We start from the raw sequence: 17,752 nt of genomic DNA, 5'->3' as shown, positions 1-17,752 counted from the left end.
CCCCCCCCCCCCCCCCCCCCCCCCCCCCCCCCCCCCCCCCCCCCCCGGCACTTTCCACACCAGACTGTAACTTGTGCCTTAATAATCTGAGGGCAGACACCTTGTCTACCCAGTCCACTGCTTTAACTCCAGCATCTGCCTGGTAGTATTTGGCTAGAGTTCAGTATCTAGAATGAGCGATGGGCGGGATTTCTTGGAGAGGCCCCGCCTAGGTCCTCTTTCCGGGCTTCGGAACTCTTTCCTCAGGCTTCCTTGAGGCCTTGGCCACTTCTTGAGGCCTCACCTCCAGGTTGGAGGCCTCCAGTCTGGTGAGCCTCATTGGCTTCCGTGAGACGTGAGCTGGGCAGTTAAGCTCACAGCCGAGGTTCAGGCGGGACTTTAACGACGCCCCAGAGCCCTTCCCGCCGCGGGACTACCCCCACCTCCCGCGATGAGGCTTCTGGGTAGGGGGCGCTGCGCGGAGGACCCGCCGTGGGTCCGAGCGTTGACGCGTCGCTGCTGCAGCGGCTTCTTCGCTGCCTAACCCGCTAGTCGTTCTTCCTCTCCCTCCTTCTCCCTTTCCTTTCCCCCTCCCTCTCCCCTTTTTCCTCCCGTCCCCGCCCTTTTTCTTTCCTCCCCTTCTCCCCGCCTCCTCCATGGCGATGTCGCGGGAAGGGCCCCGCCAGCAGCCCAGCCCCACTACCCTGGCCGCACGGACACGGTCTTGTCCCGTGTCCCGGAGAGGCCCGGTGTCCTGAACATGTCTGGACTGGTCAGAGGACAGTGAGACCTCACGGAGCCACTCCTCCAGGAGAGGTCAGTTTCTCAAACTCTCCTTCCTTCACACTCATCCACAGGAGGCGGGATGCCGGACCTGACCCCGGGGAAGTTTCAGAGGAGGATGAAGGGTGCTGTGAGGCCGCGGGGGGCACCAGTGGGAGGCAGCCCAGCACAGGCCCACTAGATAGGGCAGAATGTCAAGCGGCAGAGGTGAGGCGGGCTCCCGAGGAGCCGAGGCCCACCGTGGAGAGGCCTCTAGCAGACAGGCCAGGCCAAGGCTTTTAGAACATAGCAAGATCTGGGGCGCCTGGCTTGCTCGTTGTTCTTGGGGATGGGAGTTGGAGCCCCACGTTGGGTGCAGAGGTTACTTAAATCAATAAAATTTTAAAAAGAAGATAGGAAAATCTGAGGCATCTACCTTCAGATCCCAGGTATCGGTAATTTACTGCATTTATTGAGGGGCTACTCTGTGTAAGGTTTTGGGTTTGGAAGTTTAGCTATGTCCCACTAGAGGCAGGAAGAAATATTGCCTTTTTTTTTTTTTTTTTTAAACAGTTAAGATAGTATTATATACTGAATTTAGAAGATACGAAAAACTAGAAAGAAGAATCCCATAAACTTCCAATCTCAAAATAATTTCCCTAGCACTTTGACATATTTCTTTTCAGACTTTGCTATTCATATTTTTATGTTTATTAAATACATGTAGGTTTTTATAAGGTAGGAAGGCAGTTAATATTTTAGTGTAAGCCTTTTCTACTCACTGTAAACTCTTCCTAACCATCAATTTTAATAACTATGTTATTCTCTAAAGTAGGTTATCTTAGGTAGTCAGAAGCCCCTCGTGTGGTTAGTTATTTCTGCACTGACTTCTGTGGGCTTCAGTCTAGTGAATCCCAATTGCTTGCTAAACATCCCCAAGCTCAGTTTATCACAGGTACCCCAGGTCTATCATCTTCATAACTTAAACCATTTTCACATTCTGTCCCAGTCTGCTCTTCCTGCTGTGTTCCCCAAAGCAATTAGTATCACCTAATCACCCAGGCCAGAAGCAGGAGCCAGGGGCACCTGGGTGGCTCAGTCATTGAGCGTGGGCCTTCAGCTCGGGTCATGATCCCAGAGTCCTGGGATCAAGTCCCGCACCGGGCTCCCCGCTTGCCAGGAAGCCTGCTTCTCCCTCTCCCATTCCCTCTGCTTGTGTTCCCTCTTTTGCTGTGTCTCTATCAAATAAATAAAATCTTAAAAGAAAAGAAACAGGAGCCATTCTACACTGGTCCCCCTTTATTTTTTCCAACTTTTGCTAATTTTATCTGCTGTTTCTTAAATCTCTCTTCCCCATTCTCACTGTCATCCTATTAGTTCAGGCTCTCATCATTTCTCTCACAGACTGTGCAATTGTCTCCTAGCTGATCTCCATTTCTCCCACTTTGTCGGTCTTAAGTACTCTCCTCACCAAAAATGACCATGATACTACTCTCTTTAAAATCCTTCAGTGAGGCCATATTTCCTACACGGTGTACAGAACCCTCCACTTACAGATCTCTCTGTACTTCTTTGCTTATCTTGCCATTACCTGCTTGCATTTGTTCTAATAAAGAAGAAGAATGTTAGTAGTTTCCCCTGAGCCCCCTGTGCTCATTATTGCTTTCATATCTTTGCCCATGATGATTCTTATTTCTCTCTCCAGAATGCCCTCACCACTTTTTTCTACCTGGCTAATTCTTAAGTGTCCTTCTGTCTTAATTCAGACAGTATCTCCTTAGGTAACCTACCCTGAAGATCAGGTAGGTCTAAATGTTCCTTCTTTCTGCTCTGCATAGAGATGATCTCTGTCTTTTCACTTAAAACACTTTAAATCTATTTACTTTGTATACTTTTTCTTATAATTTCAGTATCTGCAGTCTGAACATGTCTTATTTTTCTGTTTGTAGTTTCTCTGGACTTTGGCTTATGGAGGTCTTATTCCTTATATGTTTGATATATGTATTATTAGGAGCTCATATTTGGTTCAGTTTTAGCTTTGTGAATCTTGCAGAACCTGGAGCTGTTTCTATTTCTTGTATTGGGATTTCTCATTCTGTGAGTATGGTATAAATTCAAATCCCAGGATTGCATGAGACTAGGATTATGATTATAAATTATTAGGGAAAATCATTAACATTAATGTTGTTAGTCTTTCCACTCAGTTTTGCAGACTTTGTCTATTTCTCAAATCAGTCTCTCCTCCCCATTCTTAGTGTCACCAGAGACAGATTGATTTTCTTGTTGGTTTTTGTTACTAGCATGTAGATTTTTCTGTTTACATCTTTAAGATATAGTCCTTTTGGGTGCTTTATGTGCTGTCCTTAGATTCAGTTCCCTTTGTTAAATCTAAACACTATTCCTCAGTGGGGCTGATAACCAGCAAAGCTTTAGGTTTCTGGTTTGGGCATATTCCTAAGGCAGCCCTGGTGTCAGTGTTGGCTTTCCATCTAATTTTGGCTCTAGAATTTTTTCTTCCTTCCTTCTTTCCTCTCCCCTGCTTCCTCCCTTCCTTCTTCCTTTCTTCCCCCCGCCTTTTTAAAAATCTTTTAATTTTTTAAAAGATTTTATTTATTTAAAATTTGACAGACAGAGATCACATAGTAGTCAGAGAGGCAGGCAGAGAGAGATGGGAAGCAGGCTCCCCGCCAAGCAGAGAGCCTGATTCGGGGCTCGATCCCAGGACCCTGAGATCATGACCTGAGCGGAAGGCAGAGGCCCAACCCACTGAGCCACCCAGGCGCCCCTCCCTCTCTCTCTCTCTTAAGATTTCATTTTTAAGTACTCTCTACACGCAACATGGGGCTTGAATTTACAACTCCCAGATCAAGAGTTGTATGCTCCGTGGTCTGAGCCAACCAGGTGCCCCCTCCTCTCTCTTTTATTTGTCTTTTTCTTTTTCTCTTCTGTTTTTGTTTACTAAAAGCTTCCCTTACTTTCTTATAAGCTCAGCAATGCACTTAAAAGTGTATTTGCTCTAATTTATCAGCATTTGTGTGTTTTGCAGTGGGAGCACATTTCATAATACCTAGACTAGCTAAAGTCAGAGATGGAAATCTTATAGACTTCATTTTATAAATTGGATTATTTCAGGCTTACTTGGAGATATTTTTGAAATTTAAATTCAATTATCCAACATATAGTACATCATTAGTTTCAGATGTAGCATTCAGTAATTCATCAGTTGCATATAACACCCAGTGCTCATCATGTCACATGCTGTCGTTCATGCCCATCACCCAGCTACCGCATCTCCCTACTAACCTCCCCTCCAGCAACACTCAGTTTGTTTCCTTTTTTTTAAGATTTTATTTGTTTATTTGAGAGAGAGAATGAGAGAGAGAGAGTGTGTGTGTGAGAGGGGAGAGAGTCAGAGGGAGAAACAGACTCCGCACTGAGCAGGGAGCCTGATGTGGGACTCAGTCCTGGGACTTCAGGATCATGACTCAAGCTGAAGGCAGTTGCTTAACGAACTGAGCCACCCACGCACCCCCTCAGTTTGTTTCCTATAATTAAGAGTTTCTCATGGTTTGTCTCCCTCTCTGATGACATCACATTCAGTTTTCCCTCCCTTCCCCTATGATCCTCTGCACTGTTTCTTGTATTCTGCGTATGACTGAAACTATATGATAATTGTCTTTCTCTTATTGAGTTATTTCACTCATTGTAATATTATCCAGTTCCATCCACGTGGAATCTATGTGGAGATTTTTATAATGCAATCTCTATCAAACATCTGTTTGCTTTTTTTCTTGGTTGTTTTTAAAATTAGGGGTTTTTTTAAAAGATTTTATTTACTTATTTGACAGAGAGACAGAGATCACAAGTAGGCAGAGAGGCCCACAGAGAGAGAGGTGGAAACAGTCTCCCTGCTGAGCAGAGAGTCCAATGCAGGGCTCCATCCCAGGACCCTAAGATCATGACCTGAGCCGAAGGCAGAGGCTTAACCCACTGAGCCACCCAGACACCCCAAATTAGTTTTTTTTTTTTAATCAGAGTAATATATGCACATCATTTTAAAAATCAGTAGTTTAAAATTTTTGTGTTTGTTTGTTTGGAGAGGGTGAGTGGTGGGCCGGTAGAGGCAGAGGGAGAGGGAAAGATTAAGATTCTTCTTAAGCAGGCTGCAAGCCTAGTGCAGAAGCTGAGGCAGGGTTGTCTTGCGACCCTGAGATCATGACCTGAGCCAAAACCCAAGAACCAGATGCTCAGCCGACTGAGCTACCCAGGCACCACTGTGATATAATTTCTAATGCCCACTCCTCCACCTCTCAGTTAAAATTCAGACTATAGGTTCCCCAGTGCTTCCCCAGCCCTGAACTCTGCTTCATTACCAGCCCCTACCTCAAGCCAAACTTCAACCCTTGCTCCCACTCCTACTACCTTCTTTTTCATCCCAGATTAGGATCTCTGAGGTAATCCTTTCCTAGAATCCAGCATGAGGTACAATCTCTCACCTCAAATGAAATTTAATACCTGTTACAGAAGTGGTTTGTAGATTTGTGAGTTTTAATCTTTTTCAGTATACCCTGGCCTCTCAGACCTATGTGGCAGTTTCCATTCTTCCTAGAGAATTTACTATAAGCAATAATATTTGGAACCAACTAGAGTGCATCACCTTTGAAAGAGTCCATGTGACAGTGGTGGGTCTTGGCTTGCATGATCCAAGAGTCTCTGGTATTGATGCAGCCTCGTGGCAACCAACAGACAAATCTCAGCTAAGGAACAATCATAGACTTTCACAGCCCTATGTGTTTATGAGCCAAAGTAGCAAGGCTCTAAGGAAGATTGGATTGTGACAGCCAGGAAGTTCCTATGTGAGGAAGCCACAAAGTTCCAGTTAGGGAATGACTAAGGGAAGAGTCTGAGGCATAGTTAGAAAAGACCTATCACAGAATTGTTACCTATCAAGGAGTTCAGAAGGCTATCTAGTGAGGCTTTGGGGCTGGTTCTGTAGAGGAGATAAAAAGTGACTTGTTGAGTGATTGGGAGAATTGGTCAGAAAATGACTTTTCAAGGTGTTCAAAAGAGAAACTAAATTGGAAGCAACTGGAAAATGCATTGGTTTACTTGGACAGGAAGCTGGGACAAGTCTATCACAGTGGGATCCCTATAGGTGTGTATTGTTCATGGCTTGCTGCCTATTATACATTTGCTGCCTCCTGGGAAATCTTATAGCTGCTTAGAAACTGGAAATTTGGTACCCTCAATGAGTCAGGAACACTGGCTAAATACCTCTTGAAAGGTATCTTCCCTTCCTTGATCTAGGTAGGTACTAGCTAAGCACTAGGAAGCCCAGGTTATATAATTTTGGGTGTGGCAGAGGTAGAGCTTACCTCACCAGGTCCTTGAATCATAAAACTGTTACATTGTTGGAGACCCAATCATGGTTTCTTCCCTGGTCCACTTTTCTCTCTCAGCCACACATGTTTTGGGAATGGCTAAGCCAAGGTTGCGTAGCTCTTTGAAAGAAACCATTGTGTAGGTCAGAGGATAGGCTGATCACAAAAAATTCAATCCCTACCCTGTATAGTTATTTTCCTGCTTCCTGTGAGCAAGGAAGCCAGAGGGCCCTGAGATGCTGGTTCTGGTTCACATAGGACCCTCAGTCCAAGAAGAAGAGCAGACAAACTTTCACCCATCATTCTGGACAAATCATGGCAGAATGCAAGTGTATGGGGGATAAGAGAGGCAGTCCAGAGTCACTTCCAAATGATGGCAGGACATGACCCAAGGGTTAAGAGTGGAGTTGTATACCCACAGACTCCAGCCATGGAGCAGCAGTGCCCCAAACACAGAGGAGGAGTGTTTGGAGGGGGATGGCCACAGAGGGGAGCATCTTCTTGGAGTTTCCACTTTAGGAAAAGGATATTGGAGATTAATTTAGGGATTCCTTCAAGGGTCAAATAGTCTAGGAAGATAGTGAAGTCCAAGAAGACTCCAGATGCTGAGGTGTTCTGAGTCAGTGAGCTGGGAGATGCCCAGAAGCTAAATGGCTATCTGAGTGGTCCAGGAGCTCCAGTGACCAAGGAATGGCCCCTACCACCAAGAGTGATGGCTGCCTAAGATTCAGGATGGCCAGACCTTAAAGAACGTGTTACTGTCATACAAATGAGCAAATGACAGTCACAGTACTGTCATTACAAAATTATACACATATACACACACACTACTATAAAAGGCTTCAGGGGCTTCTCAAAGTGAGTTAAGACCCCACTGCCCAGGACCTGGCAAAACTAGTCTTTCCCTTAGTTCTTTTACTATCTTGACTTTTATGTTGGTAGGGATATGTGTGTGTGTGTGTGTGTGTGTGTGTGTGTGTGTGTGTAGGGTTACACAGGCATTAAATGACCACAAATCCCCCATGCCACTTCTAAGATGGGAAAGGCTCAAGTTGCAGTTAGAGCAGCAGAACCAGCTTCAGGGTTTTCTCACGGGAGTGCCCCTGGCCTCAGATAGCCTGGCTTTTAAGGACTCATAAGCTTATCCCCAGAGAGTGCTCAGTGAGATACGACAGTTTCCTAGGTCTTACATTTACACACTGAAGCCAGAGGAAGTAGTCTGGCTCAGCAGACCTGGATCCCAAAGCTTCAGGCCTCGGGAAAGAACCAGGACAATAATTTAGTCCCAAGCAAAGAGGGCAACCTAAGGGACCCAAAACAAGAAAGCCCAGAGTAGCGGATGCAGGGTTGGGGATCTCCCTGCCCAGGCCAGGAAATTTGCAGACACCTTTGTGAACAAGACCCCTTGGTTTCTGCAGTGGAGGGAACAGGCTCCTCCCCAAAGTACCATAGGTAAAAGGATGATAAGCTTTTTCACTGGCACTGTCCCAGGGGAAAAGGCAAGGACTGAAGTTCTTGTTAAAGCTTAGTTTGTGTTAGCCTCTGCATGGAGCCTGGGCCCTGGTGAAGGCAGAGGTGTCTTCATGGCACTGTGAAGCTTAGGAGGGCATGGTTCTTGTAGGCTTGATCTTGAAGAAGAATCCGGGGCTCAGGCATGGAAGAAAGTCAGCATCAGGAGGAAGTCCAGGCCCAGGCCTATCCTGCAGGTGGCCATTCCTACGACTATGGGTCCCCTCCTTACCCAGATCCAAGGAGACTGACAAGTGCATTGGACAGGCCATATGCAGCCCCTGAGGATCAGAGTTGTCTCAGCAGGGATAAGTAGTTCAGAAACAAGGACAAACATCCCCAGAAAATTGTAAGATTTAAGGATCAGCAACAGTGTTCATGCCTTCTAGGGAGCCTGCATCCCCAGCCAGGCCCTGCCAGCATGGGCCAGAGACAGCAGCCAGCTACCTCTAGTCGCTTTTTCCACTGCCCCAGGCTCTGTCTATGGGGATGATTCTCTTCTAGTTGCCAGAAAGTCCTCCTTTATCCCCTTGTAGGAGGAACATTTTTCTCAAAGAAAATGCCAGTCCATGTAGAGAAAATATATTAGTTCTCATGCTAGCACATCCTTCAAAGAGGATAGTCTGTATTTCTCATAACCAAGGATATTTATTCTTTCTAAATAGATTTGTTTCTTCTAATAGTTGAGTGGTGTCTTCTGTTTTTGCTGTGTTTGGGGTATAGGTTTTAGAAATCCCAGGAGCCTAGGCTTAGAGGAAGGAAGGGGTCCACTTCAGCTTATATTGTGGGACTTCCAGGATTTATTTGCAGTGACCAGGGCCCTGGAGGGAAGTTGAGTGGTACTTCACATCTGCCCCCATCCCAGGTTCATTGTTCCTGCTCAGATGCCTTATTTTTAAAATACTTTATTTTTTTTCATAATACTGTCATTACAAAAAAATACAAAAAAACTACTATAAAAACATTCAGGGGCTTGTCAAAGTGAGAAAACCTAAAGACCCCACCCCAGGACCTGGCTGAAGCCATCTTCCCCTAGCTTCTTCACTATTTGACCTTTATACAACTGTGGGAGTGGGGTGGGTAACAGACATCAAAGGGCTGGAAATTCTCCCACGCAGCCTCCATGAACGGTAAGAAATAAGTAGCTTCACATATCACAAAAGTGGGATTTGGAAGTTTGGGGGTGGCTAGGCCCTGAGTTCAGAGGTGTGGGGAGAAACCTGTGACCCTGAATCTCTTGGTGGGGAATAGCTGCCACCTGACCCCAAAGCCCTTTCCCTTCCTGATGAAGGCTGGGGGATGGACCTTGCCCCCTACCTCTTAGCCTTAATACAGCAGGCCCTCTTCCCCTCCCCCCACCTTGCACACTCCTGAGAGCAGCAAGGAGGACAGAACTTTCAGCTCTGTGGGATCTGGGCAGGGAAGCTCTCAGGGAGGCTGCCAAGGGCCCTCCTGTTCACCTTCCTGCCCCAAATGAAAAGTGTCTCGTGCTCAGTGGCCCAGTTCATGGGTTATGGACCTTCTCTTCTTATCTCGACTCCGGAGAGGCACAGATAGCTCTAGGTGAGTGCTTTGTGTGAGTGAATATGTATGCATTAACCTTAGACACTGTGGACTTAGGGGTGGGATGGGGGTGGGGAAGGCAGTGCCCTTTCTATCTTCTTTATTCCCCAGTAGGAGGAAGCTGAAGAGAAGGGAGAGGAGAGGTATTAGCAAAGCTGAGAGGGGAAAGAGGACATGCTATTTACAGGCATGGACAGGAATCTCTGTATCTTCAAGTAGCACTCAGGTCACTCTCCAGCCACTGGCGTGGTTACTGGATTCAAAACAAGTGACATGAAAATTGACCCCTGGCCTGGGCTAGCTCTCCCCACCTCCCACCCACTTCCCCAAGGCAGCCCAGTTCTGAAAAGGGTCAGGGACAGGAACATTTTCCTGAAATCCAGTGGCTTTTTTTTTTTTTTCCATTTTAGAAAAAGTTGCCCGTGTCCGGTGGACACCAAGCTGGGTGCACACTGGGTGGGGTGACTGTAGGGGGTATTGCTGTGGTAGACTCTGGGCTGGCTGGGGCAGAGCCTAAGAACAGGGTAGGTGCTGCTTAAGGATCTGTCGTGTCTGTGGTGTTAATCTGTCTGGGAAGCGAACTTTGAACTCGACAATGAGGTCTCCTCGCTGGGTGGGCACTTTGGGGAAGGGAAGGCCCTCCCCACGGAGTCTCTTCACGGTGCCTGGCTTGATGACATCATTGCAGGGTAATGGGATCACCCGGCCATCGATAGTGGGAATGTTCACAGTGCAGCCACACAGCGCCTGGGGAAAATGAGGCAGAGTGAGGAAAAGGTGGCACAGAGTGGGAAGGGAGGAAAAGATTGAAGTGAGGAAAGAATGTGCCCATTTTCCCTCCCCTCCCCAACACACACACAACCTGACCCAAGCCCTACCTCCTTGAGGCTAATCAGGGCACTGTAGAGCACGTTGGTGCCATCTCGGCGGAAGTGTGCATGGGGCTTGTCTTTGAGCACAAAGACAATGTCAGCAGGGATGTTGTCAGGTGTGGCATCACCCTCTTTGGGAAAGGTGATCTTGGTGCCTTCCTTCCAGCCACGCTTGATGACAATGTGTAGGATCTTGTCCTCGGTGCGCACAGTTCGCCCATCAGGGTTGAGGCGCCGCCTTGTGATCTTCATGCGCTTGGTGGAGCCATGGTAGATCTCTTCCAGGGACACCCGCAGCTCATGCACCACAGGTGGGTCTTGCACCTTGCGCCGAGGGTACAGTGGTTCTGGGGCTCGCCTTGGACCCCTACTCAGCCCATTGAAGCCAAAGCGGCCAAAGGCACCAAATGGATCCTCATCTTCATCCACATCCATGTCCTCTGGGTCAAAGCCACCAAATGGTCTAGTGGACCGGCTGCTGGCAAAGAAGATATCGAAGGGGTTGGAGCCACCAAAGAAGGAGGCAAAGGTGGCATGGGGATCCCCATGAAAGGTGTAGTGAAAGGAGCCACTGGAGCCACCTGATGAACCACCGCCGGTCTTCAGGCCTGGAGGGAGGAGAAGTTAGGCATAGTGTGGCTGGTCCTGGCTCCACCCCAATCTCCGCCCCCTGCCCTCTAGCTCCTAGTTCATGGGCCTAGAGAAAGAAGCCCCCTTCAACTCGCATAGAGAGGACTGGCATAACAGAGTAAGAAAAGTCTCTGATAAGATTAATTTCTATTCTTAATTATATGTTTAATAATAAAGCACATCATGAGGTTCAAAGAAGCTGAGTTACCTAACAGGTAGAAAAGCCAAGGCTAGAAGACTTGGGAGGATAGGACTTCCAGTCATGTAATCTCTTCCATGTCCCCATGACCCAAAGATATCTCACGAAGCCTTGAGTGGCTGGCCTGGGATCACATTACAGTCATACCTGACTCCCAAATCTTTGTTTATCTCCTAAGACACACAGAGTGAGAGGCAACTGGACAGGATTTAACTGTATAGGAAGCTAGTAAGTGACCTGTCCCAAATAATGTGGGGATACCATCCAGGAGGAAGCCCACGCTCATTTTGCTTCTAGTGTTGTTCTTCTTCTTCCTGACTCCTACCCAAATGGGAAATCAGGAGGGCCCCAAAAAGCAGGAAAGCTCATTAGCTTGGAGATGAGGAGCTACTTCTTTTTCTTTGTCTCTTTTTAAAAAATATTTTATTTATATCAGAGAGAGAGAAAGAGAGAGCAAGAGAGAGACAGCGTGCCTATGAGCTGGGGGTAGGGGGGGTGGGAGGGGCAGAGGGAGAGGGACAAGCAGCTTCCCTGCTGAATAGGGACCCCTATGGTGGAGTGGGGGGGGAACTGGACACAGGGCCTGCACACAAAGGGGCTGGATGAGGGGGCAGGACTGGGGGGCTTGATTCCAGGACCCCTGAGATCATGACCGGACCCAAAGTCAGATGCTTAACTGACTGACCCACCCAGGTGCCCCAAGGAGCTGTTTCTCTAGAAAAAGTTTTCAGATGTTTTGCTTCCACACTCAAAGCTCATGGTATTGTACAACTCCAGGGGTGCTGTTCACACACTGGACAGACACAGAATACAAATGGGAATAGTGCTTCTTGGACTTCTACAACACCAAGCCCCACACCCTATACCTGATGTCAGAGCAGCCAAAATGCACGAATGTGCTGGCACGTTGTGGGTAGTGGCCCTAGCTGCTCTCTCACAGTCAGGTCCTGCCTAAGGAACTCAGATTGCTGGAGGCAGCCTTCACGGGGGGATGGTAGTGGTGGTGATGGGGTGGGGTGTGGGGAGGAGTGAGGGAGGGGGTTAACACTGCAAAAGGATCTACAATGTATAGACTCAGGTGGGGCACAGGCTAGGGGAAGGGACTCTTCTCTTTGAGGCTTTTTATCTCAAATTTCAATTGGCAGTGGAAGTCTAAGCCTAAAATAATTAGCCTCTTATTTCCTGGGACCACAAGGACAGACTTAGGTTTCATTAGAGAGGCCAAGTGGCAGGCAGTTCAGAGATTTGTGGCAGCTGTCTCTTCATCCCTCCCCTGAGACTCGGGGTCTGTTCTTTGCTTATACTGAGGGTCTGATTATCAGGTAAGTTCAAGAAGCTTGCCAGAGCCCAGTTACAGAGAGAGGTTGGACTGGTAACAGCAGGAGGGGAAACTTCTCTGTAGGGATCCCTGTTGCAGTGGCAGTGACCACCCCCTTTTCCAAGCTGGGAACAACTTGTCCCCAGCCAGGGTTGTGCAGAGTGTCTCTGTGCACACTTCTGCTGGCTGGCTCTTGGGGCAGGGGCAGGGCCAACAAATATAACCCACATTTTCAAGGCTGGTTCTCCTTCCCTGGGCCCTGGGTTTCTCCTTAAGGTTGTGCTGCATTCTTTGGAGACCACCTGGGCTGTAGATCGACAGCAGAACGCAGTGTCTGGGCCTAGGGGCTGAGCTTTGCCCTTCACTCAGGCTTGGTCATGCAGGCAGGGTGAAGTTTCTGGGTAGCTCTTCTGCTAACAAAGGTGAGGCCAAGTGGAGAAAAGAGTGCAATTCCTAGGGGCGCCTGGGTGGCTCAGAGGGTTAAGCCTCTGCCTACAGCTCAGGTAATGGTCCCAGGGTCCTGGGATCAAGCCCCGCATCGGGCTCTCTGCTCAGTAAGGAGCCTGCTTCTCCTTCTCTCTGCCTGCTACTCTGCCTATTTGTGATCTATCTCTCTGTCAAATAAATAAATAAAATCTTAAAAAAAAAAAAAAAAGAGTGCAATTCCTAGACAGGTCACACGGTGGCATGGTGTGTACACTGCTTCCCTCTTCCCCCTCCACCCCCTCCACCCCAGAGAGAAAAATGTCTTAGCTGAGAGAACACTGGGGATTCCAGCAGATGTCTGTGAATCTGGGAGCTAGCAAGTCTAGTAGGTGAGCGGGTTAAAACTGAAGGAACTAGTGGCATGGAGAATGAGGATGGGGTTGGGAGAACTGGGGTGCAGAGAGGCTAGCATGGGACACAAAGCGAGGAGGAGAAGAAAAGAACACTTTTGAGCACACTCTGTAGCAGGTACAGTACATATCATTAGCCCATCTAGTTTTGAAGCTGGAGTGGGGAGAGTGAAGAGGAGAAAGTGGAAGGAAGGTAGATGCTATTGGGCAGGAAGGACAGTTCCTCTTGGGAAGGAGAGTCTTCAGCTGTGGCAACGTCTCTTAATATAGCCTAACAGGTGCCTGTGGCTGGCGGGTGGCAGGCGGCCCTGAGGGGCAGGCCCAGAATTAGCAGCTACCTCATGCCTGTGGGATGTACTGGGAGGGGCCGCCCTCTCAGAGGCTTTATTTGGGCCTTTCCTGCCACCCTGTGCAAGGCCATCAGCTACTTCAGGGAGGGTGGCAAGATGCCAGCAGCAGTTCCCCTTCCATCCTTGGATCCCTGCCACTTCCTCAGGGAGGCAAAGCTCCCCCTCCATTATGCTGGCTTGAAGTGGGCAAGGAAGGGGAAGATCATCTCTCCATATCAGAGCTCCAGTGGTTAATTCCCAGGCTGCTTAAGGGCCAAACTTTGATGCTGATGAATGTAAATGCTCTGTCCTCAGACCGCCAAACCACACACACTCCTTCTCCCTAACATTCCCTATCAGCCAATGAAGTGGCTGGGACTTCAGACTGGACTAATAAGGCCGGGAGGGAAAAATGGGAGGGGGAAGGCCTCTGCTCCTGACTCCAGAAGTCTCTAAGGCCTGAATTTGAGGAGAGAGAGGAGCAGAGAGAAGTGGGGAGAACTATGGTAAGCCAAGGCGGGGTAGTGGGTGGTCTCTCCTCCAGGTGTCAGTGCTGAGTACACTTGCCTCCCTCACCCCCTCCTCAGCTTCCAGTTGCCTATGAGAACTGGGTCACCCAGCACCCCAGACAAGGACAGGGGTCCAGTATCAGACTGGAGCACTGCCCTCTTACCTTCCTCCCCATACTGGTCATACAGGCCCCGTTTCTTGGGGTCACTCAGCACATCATAGGCCTCTGCAATCTCCTTAAACTTCTCCTCAGCATTGGGTTCTTTGTTCTTGTCTGGGTGGTACTTCAAGGCCATCTTCCGGTAGGCTTTCTTGATCTCATCCTCGTTGGCTCCCGATGGGATCCCAAGAATCTTGTAATAATCCTTTCCCATCACAGCCACTGGACCGGCACTTGTCTCCTTGTTTCTGAAAGAAACCCAGGGGCAGTCCTTGAAGCCCCTCTTCCCTCCTGACCTAGCCCTGTTCCTGATGATCCTATAATCTCTAAGTGACTCACTGTGTGACTTTCAGCAGGTCATGCCTGTTCTGTAGGCCTCTGTCTCCCCATCAGTGAAATGAAAGGTTTGGACTAGATGATCTCTTCCAGCTCTGACATTCTAGGATTCTGTGATTCTTTCGTCAGCTCCTGGATTTTCCCGGCAAGAAGCTGGAGGCTGTGGCCTACTAGGGGCTAGGCTAAGGCCCAAGTCCTTGGGCCAGACTGAGGACCCCTGAGAGGTCCTGCTGCATGAGGTGGCACCATGGACTGACAGGCCCACACACAGAAGCTGGCAAAGATCAGTGTGCTGGGTGAGGTCACCTGAGCGTTGTGGTCTTTTACACCACTCCTCAGGCATGGTGCCCGGGCTAAGGGCAGCTGGGGCAGTGGCCCAGGACTAGGGACAGGCCCGATCTTTAGCCAGCTGTCCTGGCCAGCCAAGCTGAGTCAGGGTGTGGGTGCCTGGAGTCCTCTCCACTAGTGAAGACCCCAAGTCTCCTTGTCCCTGCTCCCCAGATGATGCTAAGCCTCACGTGTGATTCAGATCAGAGGATGACTCATAGCCTTTGGAAACTGGTGTTTCTAACTCCCTTATTAGCAGGGGGATGACACTGTCCTTCTTCCAACCAGGGCAACAGTTCCCTTTACTCATTTCCCAGTGTCTACACACAAAATGTATGTGAAGACATGTCTTTGCCATCTAAGCACTAGTGTTAGTGAACAAAAGCATCCTGGGCATAGGGCCTTTCTTAACCTTAGTTGTCAGAACAGTTAGGCACTAATCACTATTTCCTTAATACCCTCCCTTCCCTACCAGTCCCTCCTTCTCATCTGCCCAGTGGTTCAGGATCTGGCCCAGGGCCAAGTTCACACTCCTCTGATAGTTCCTTCTAAGCTGGATCCAGGGGCATTTGTTTTGTGAGGGAGAAACATAGGGCCCTTATTCTTTGCCCTAATCCCCCTTCATCACTGACTACATGGTGGATAGGAAGGGAAGGGGACTATTCTGTAGCTGGGGAGATGGCCAGAAGACATTCTCTAGGCCTTCAGCGGCTTGGCCAACCCCTACCAAAGCCCAGAAAATCAGTCTTTCTAGCAATGTCCTGGGCTGGCAGCCATAGCTGAGGCCTGGTTTTCTGCCTCTGACTGCTTCAGTGAGGTATACAGGGTTTCCTGGCAGGAGTGAGGGGTGTAATGGGTAAGGGTAGGCCTTAAGGCCCCAGGAAGGCAGGGACAATGGCCCTAGCTCCTGCCCCCACAGGGCCTGTTGCAGGTGGCTGAGTTGACTCATGGTTCTGGGAGTCACCTCACTCTGACGAAGAAAAGGCTCCATAAAGGCGGGTACTCCCCCTTATCCCCCTACCAGCATGTCACGCCTGGTGGGGGAAGCTGGGGTTGGAAGAGTGAGAGAAGAGCATTTGGGGGTGGGCAGCCATTTTCGGAAGCAGCGGTAAAAGCCGTCTGAAAGGGAACTGGGGGTGGTCTGCCATCTCTGCCTCAGCCCACACCTTCTCCCCATCACCCCAGGACTGGGAAATAACCTTAGTACACCAAGAGGGTGCCCCCAGAGAGCCACAGCAGCTTCTAGGCAGAGGGCAAGTGGAACAGCTTGCCAATGCTCCCACCCTCCTCTTGCTGTCCCGGTATTACCTCCTTATCAGGCCAGCTTCCTTCCTGGCACTCACCTGATAAGCATTCTAGACCTACAATTCTCTTGTCTCCACAGACACAGGCAAGCTTTTTCAGGAATTGCCTTTTTCCTCCTCCTTTCCTCCCTCTCTCCCTCCCTCCCCATACCCACAAGCCACGTGTTGGAATGACAAAGGAACCCCATGGCATGGCACTGCCTTGGATGGAGAAGAATGAAGAGGATGTTCATGTAGAGGCAGGAGTGAAAAATGAGAAATAGCAAGAAGGCCTGTATAGGGAGGGGAATGGTTGATACAGAAGATGAATTACTGGTGAAGGGGACAAGGGATGACAAATGGAAACGACGGAGGGGGAAAATGGGTTACCAATGGGTTGAGAGAGAGATGTAGAGAGTTGAAATACTGGAGAAGATGTCTGTGGAAAAATGGATGGATGCCCAAAAGGTTTGGTATAGATGAATGACAAGGGGTGCAGCTCATTCAAATGTAAGGGTGAGGTAGGAGGGGAGTTCTTACATGTAATGGATGGGATGAGGATGATATGGTTGGCAATGAAGGGGGATATGATGTGGAGAATTTGAAGTGGTAGGGATATGAGTGCCCTTCTCCAGAGGGACTTACCGGAACTTTACAAACCCATTCAGCGTCCACGCTCGAAGTTTTAAGGGCTCCAGCTGAATTTTAAACATCAAGCTGGCTAAGAAGTCTTCTCCCCAGAAGTGTGGGAAGCTCCGGAAAGCTCCTCGGGCCTGTAGTGGGGGTGCTGCTGGGGATGGGCAGGAGAGCACTGTGCGCTTAAACATGCCCAGCCCAGCCCCTCACCTCTGATCGCTCCACAGGAGCCTGCTTGGAAAGCTGCAGCTCTGGAAGCCACCTCCTCAGGTTCTCAGAGGCACTTGCCCAGCAAGTCCTGTCCGGTGCAGCAGGAGCTAGACCTGATCCCCAGGTGTGGAGAGTGAAGGAATAGGGTCCAGCAGCCACCTGCTCTCAGGTGCAGCAATGTCTGTATGAATGGCTGTATGGCAGTGTGACAGTAAGGCTGGCAGTGGCAAGCGTGTGCTTGCTAGTGGCAGCCTGTGTACCTGTGGCAGGTGTGATTGTGAGTGCCTGAGAGGCAGTGAGTTCCTCTCGCCTCTCTCCAGGGAGGATCCGACCCCAATCCCCGAGAACCTACTCAATGAAGTCACTGACCCGGAGTCTCCTCCCTCGCAGATGGGCGGGGCGGGGCGGGGCAGAGCCGAGCTCGCCTGGGACAAAAGGCGCGGCGAGGAGAGGAGGGGAAGGGAGGGGAAGGGGCTCGGGCGGGGGAGGGTGGTCGGTGATGTCACCGGCGCTGACAGGCTGGGCTGGCTCAGAAACGCCTCCGCCGGCGGAACCCAATCCGACCCGGCCCGACCCTCCCCCCAGCTCAGACGCTGGCTACCCCCTGTTAGAGGGTCGCAGACATCGAGCACTTGCAGACCCCAGTCCCCGCACCACCACGGCAGAAGAAACGATGGGCCTTCAGTGTCCCAGCGCCCCCCCCCCCGTTTCCCCCACCCCCTACACCAGGACCCCTGGCTCCGCGACGCCCCCGCTCCCGGGACCCCTGAGTCCTGGCTCGGTGCCCTCACCAGTGAGGAGCTGCGGGCGCCACCGAGGTCCGTCAGACAGCCGCTTCCCCCTCCCCTGGCTCCGGCTCCGCCGCCTCCACTTGGGACAGGAGTCGCCTGCCCGCCGGCCGCAGACAGCGGG

General features: G+C 49.8%; 2 protein-coding genes across 3 annotated transcripts in view; both read right to left on the bottom strand.

The window, feature by feature from the left end:
• Nucleotides 1-500, bottom strand: part of CUNH9orf131 (chromosome unknown C9orf131 homolog) — an 11,758-nt gene extending 11,258 nt beyond the window's left edge. The window contains exon 1 of the mRNA XM_032860449.1: nt 284-500. Coding sequence (XP_032716340.1) covers nt 284-319 — 36 coding nt within the window. The 5' untranslated portion in view covers nt 320-500. The remainder of the gene's footprint in view (nt 1-283) is intronic.
• Nucleotides 501-8,520: 8,020 nt separating this feature from the next.
• Nucleotides 8,521-17,752, bottom strand: DNAJB5 (DnaJ heat shock protein family (Hsp40) member B5). 2 transcript variants are annotated; one of them, XM_032860451.1, is made up of 5 exons: nt 17,632-17,752; nt 16,640-16,784; nt 14,052-14,296; nt 10,073-10,674; nt 8,521-9,941 (listed from the first exon to the last, which is right to left on the bottom strand). In XM_032860451.1, exons 2-5 carry the CDS (start codon nt 16,705-16,707, stop codon nt 9,708-9,710), a joined length of 1,149 nt encoding a protein of 382 aa, XP_032716342.1. In that variant the 5' UTR covers nt 16,708-16,784; nt 17,632-17,752; the 3' UTR covers nt 8,521-9,707. The 2 variants fall into 2 exon arrangements, with proteins under 2 accessions (XP_032716342.1, XP_032716343.1); XM_032860452.1 differs by lacking the exon at nt 17,632-17,752 and having other exon boundaries at nt 16,640-16,834.

The sequence above is a fragment of the Lontra canadensis genome, unplaced genomic scaffold (assembly GCF_010015895.1).
Source record: "Lontra canadensis isolate GAN:19392208 unplaced genomic scaffold, GSC_riverotter_1.0 scaffold19, whole genome shotgun sequence".
In the NCBI taxonomy this organism is placed as follows: Eukaryota; Metazoa; Chordata; class Mammalia; order Carnivora; family Mustelidae; genus Lontra; species Lontra canadensis.
The sequence above is the reverse complement of the archived record's forward strand: the minus strand, read 5'-3'. Positions and strand labels throughout refer to the sequence as shown.

Excerpts from the sequence above, each read along its gene's own strand:
- DNAJB5 (XM_032860452.1), bottom strand. The coding sequence starts at position 16,821 with ATGTTTAAGCGCACAGTGCTCTCCTGCCCATCCCCAGCAGCACCCCCA. Across the intron at positions 14,297-16,639 it reads AATGGGTTTGTAAAGTTCCG|AAACAAGGAGACAAGTGCCG; the intron begins GTAAGTCCCTCT and ends GGTTTCTTTCAG. Across the intron at positions 9,942-10,072 it reads CCCTGATTAGCCTCAAGGAG|GCGCTGTGTGGCTGCACTGT; the intron begins GTAGGGCTTGGG and ends CATTTTCCCCAG.